This window comes from Bison bison, unplaced genomic scaffold (assembly GCF_000754665.1).
Source record: "Bison bison bison isolate TAMUID 2011002044 unplaced genomic scaffold, Bison_UMD1.0 scf7180017864223, whole genome shotgun sequence".
NCBI classification, from domain to species: Eukaryota; Metazoa; Chordata; class Mammalia; order Artiodactyla; family Bovidae; genus Bison; species Bison bison.
The window spans coordinates 3,044,557-3,047,757 of NW_011494795.1; the positions used below are offsets into that span (position 1 = coordinate 3,044,557).

The 3,201-nt window shown below is 54.7% G+C and overlaps 1 protein-coding gene across 1 annotated transcript in view; it reads right to left on the bottom strand.

The window, feature by feature from the left end:
• SDK1 (sidekick cell adhesion molecule 1) overlaps positions 1 to 3,201 on the bottom strand; it is a 478,174-nt gene that overhangs the window by 62,291 nt on the left and 412,682 nt on the right. The window contains exons 27-28 of the mRNA XM_010845804.1: positions 2,606 to 2,795; positions 682 to 780 (exon numbers count right to left, since the gene is read on the bottom strand). Of these exons, the coding sequence (XP_010844106.1) occupies positions 682 to 780; positions 2,606 to 2,795 (289 nt within the window). The remainder of the gene's footprint in view (positions 1 to 681; positions 781 to 2,605; positions 2,796 to 3,201) is intronic.

Genomic DNA, 3,201 nt, shown 5'->3' on the forward strand with positions numbered 1-3,201 from the left:
TCTCCCCTCCCCTCTCCCCCTCTCTTCCCTCCTCCCTCTCCCCTCCTCCCTCTCCCCTCCCCCTCTGCATGAGGCCTGGCACATCAGAGGCTCCTGATTCGTCACAGTGAAAGAGTGAACAAATCAACGGACTGATGACCTTTAAAAATAAAACCTGCTGCCTTTGGGAAAACTGGGGCAAATTAAGACTCTTCATCAAAGTTATCAGAGCTGGCCCCCTGAATGCCAAGTTCAAAGCAAACCGCTTCCCTGGGACCCAAGCACGCAGTTCAATTGGGAAACTTCCTCAAAGGATTGGGTGCCGGGCCTGCAGCAGCAGAGAGACACTTCTGGGACCTTGGAGCAAGGCCCGCATGGGAATCTTCTGTGAAAAGCCAGCCCGCTGTTTTCCAAACACACATCAAAATAACTGGGTTATTTCTGAGCAGAGGGAAGGTCAATTATAGATGGTACTGCCGTGAACTGTGAACAGAGAGATTCTGGGCGAACAGAATGTAAATTTCATTCTGCGAAGAACCCCTTAGAGCAGGAGACACAGGGCTGCGGTCTCTCGGCTCAGAAAACGCCAGGCTGCTGCAGATGGGATTTTTTTTCTCTAACCTTTTAGACATCTAATAAAAATGGATGAAATCAATCTAATTGTCATTTCTCTCTGAGCTGTGGTCCCCGCCTCTCCCTTACCTAGAATAATGCCGTTGGGCTCCTCTGGAGGCTGCCACACGATCCGCACAGATGTGAGCCTCACCTCCGGGAACACGAGCCTCACGGGCGGGCCTGGGGCTGAAGGGGGAAAAAAAAAGACCCGAGAATCAGGCCCCACTGGGGATGTCACTCGGGTACACGGCGGGGTTTTGCAGGGTCCTGTGGGCTGGCCAAGGACAGTCATGACTGCTGACGACACTGCTCACGGGTGAATCACTCTGAGTTTTGGGAAGGTGACTTTTGCAGTGCTCATGAACCACGCTGGGAGTCCTGAGTGGTGCCAAAAGCTGGCCACTACAGTCACTAAGTAGCATGGTAGAGGGTACATCAAGTCAGACTTTGCCAATCTGAGCTGACTCCTCTCCCAGTCTGGACGTCCATACGGCAGATGAAAGGTGAAGAAGGTGGCTGAGTGTTGCTCCCAACTTCCAGTGGAGGTTACAGTGATTGACCAAATAACACGGCTACAGCAGTGGCCTTTCAGACACACGAGCCCTCTCCTGCATCGTCCCAGAAAATCAAGAGGCAATGTCCACCAATGAGTGTCATAGTTCTTCTTCATGGTCTGGTGCACCAGTAATTCAAAAACTAGCTATGTATGCAGGCACCACTGAATAATAGGCTCGTAGACGCTGTAAAATATATTTACTTAAACGGACAACCTAGTAAACGTGTGGCCAGCGTGGGAACTTCTCATTGGAACTTAAGAGCTGACTCTTCCCAGGTAAGAGGCAACAGGCATGGAACAATCGATATAGAAATAAAATGACGTGCGTGACAGCCACTCCAGGGCTGTGAACTTTGCCTCGAGCTACTTAGCTGAGAACGGTATTTTAAATTATAAACTTGTGCTCTGACCCCTGTGTTTGGGTGAAATAAACTGAAGGAGACCACGGGCTCACACGCCAGGACCGACTCACAAACGGGAAACTCTGACGTCTGGTCTGTCTTCCATGGCTTCTGCCCCTCACTGTCCCCAAGGGTGATCGCTTGCATCGCGATGAAATGAGGGGAAGGAGAAACAAGTTTATATCACGATTGTGGCCGAAAACAGACGGCGGTCCATGACTCCCCTGCCTGTGCGTTGGGAAGAATACCCTCCCCAGTTTGAGGAACCATTACTAAACACCCCTGTTACTGTTCATTCGGGTGGTCCTGGACACAACATACAGTTTTGCAAAGACATGGCCTTCAGGCCACAGGGTCCCTGAGACCAGCCCCTGAGGAAGAACGATGCTTGAGGCGCCCCCTCCTCTGACCCAGGCGAGGCCCAGCTCCCGGGCTGTCTCCCAGCAGACGGGGAGGAGGGTGTCATCTCAGCGGTTAGAGCACTTTCCAGGCTGATTTAATTCCTTCAGTAAAAGGGTGAAGAAAATCTCTGGTGCCTTACTTTCAGCTGAATCTGAGCCTGGGTTTTTTGGGGGGGAGAATATTTGCCACAGTCTGGTTAACAAAGATCATGTACAGGAACTAACCTTGGGTGGCTGACATCTGCTAAGTGGAGAAACATGGCTGAGAGTTTAGACAATCATCAAGAGGTATTTGTTTCTGGGGTTGGGAACCTGGGCACCTCAGCCCCTCAAACATGCCCTCTGAGGGGGCCACCCCAGGGAACCTAGGGCTTCTCAGCAGCTTTGTGCCAACGCCACCAGGAGCGGCCTGAGGCGTCCTGGCCTGGCCCATCCGGCCTTTCAGGCTCACCCCTAACCTGTAAACATTCACTCTGGCTGAAACTGGCCGTAGGGGCACTCTGTGGTCAGAAAACAGCTTTGCTTCATTTTCCTCTGCTGAACCGAGGGGAGAAGGAGTGTTCTGAAAATTAAGTTGAAGATGACCACCGTCCGAAGGGTATGGATGGGGACAGCAAACCTGGGGGGCGGGCGGAGGCATGGCCCCGACGTACCGTCGTCTTTGGTGCGTTCCAGGATGGGGGGCACGCTGGGGACCCCGTTCCCGATGCGGGTGAAGGCCAGCACCTGGAGCTCGTAGAGCACGAACTTGCCCAGGCCCGCCAGGAGCGCCGACTGCGTGTGGTTCCCGCGCACCACGTGGCTCCGGGGCTCGGGGTCCAGGTCTTTGGCCCGGAACAGGATCTGAGCGGCGACACACGAGGGCGGGGAGGGGAGGCAGTGTGTGAGGAGGGGCCTGGGGGGCTCAGGACCCGTCCTCCCCCAGGGCAGCTAGTTGAGGACGTGGGGATCTAATTCCTAACCGCTGGCACTTTTGGGGAAAGAGGGAAGTGCAGCAATTTCCTGGAGACTGGAAAGTGGCTGCAGCGATGACCCAGCCCTCGGCTGGCTGGGTGAGCCAGACGCTCCGCTGTAACTGACAGGATTTGAGGTCCCCGGCGGCAGCCCCTAAAACCGGGGCTCGACACAAACACAGAGACATCCCGCTTCTTTTAAAGGAGCCGGCGGCCACTCGGCTGCATGGCTGTTAGGAGGCGGGCCTCCTGCCTCGGAGGACCTGGGGACCCCTGAACCAAGACCCCGCCCCGGG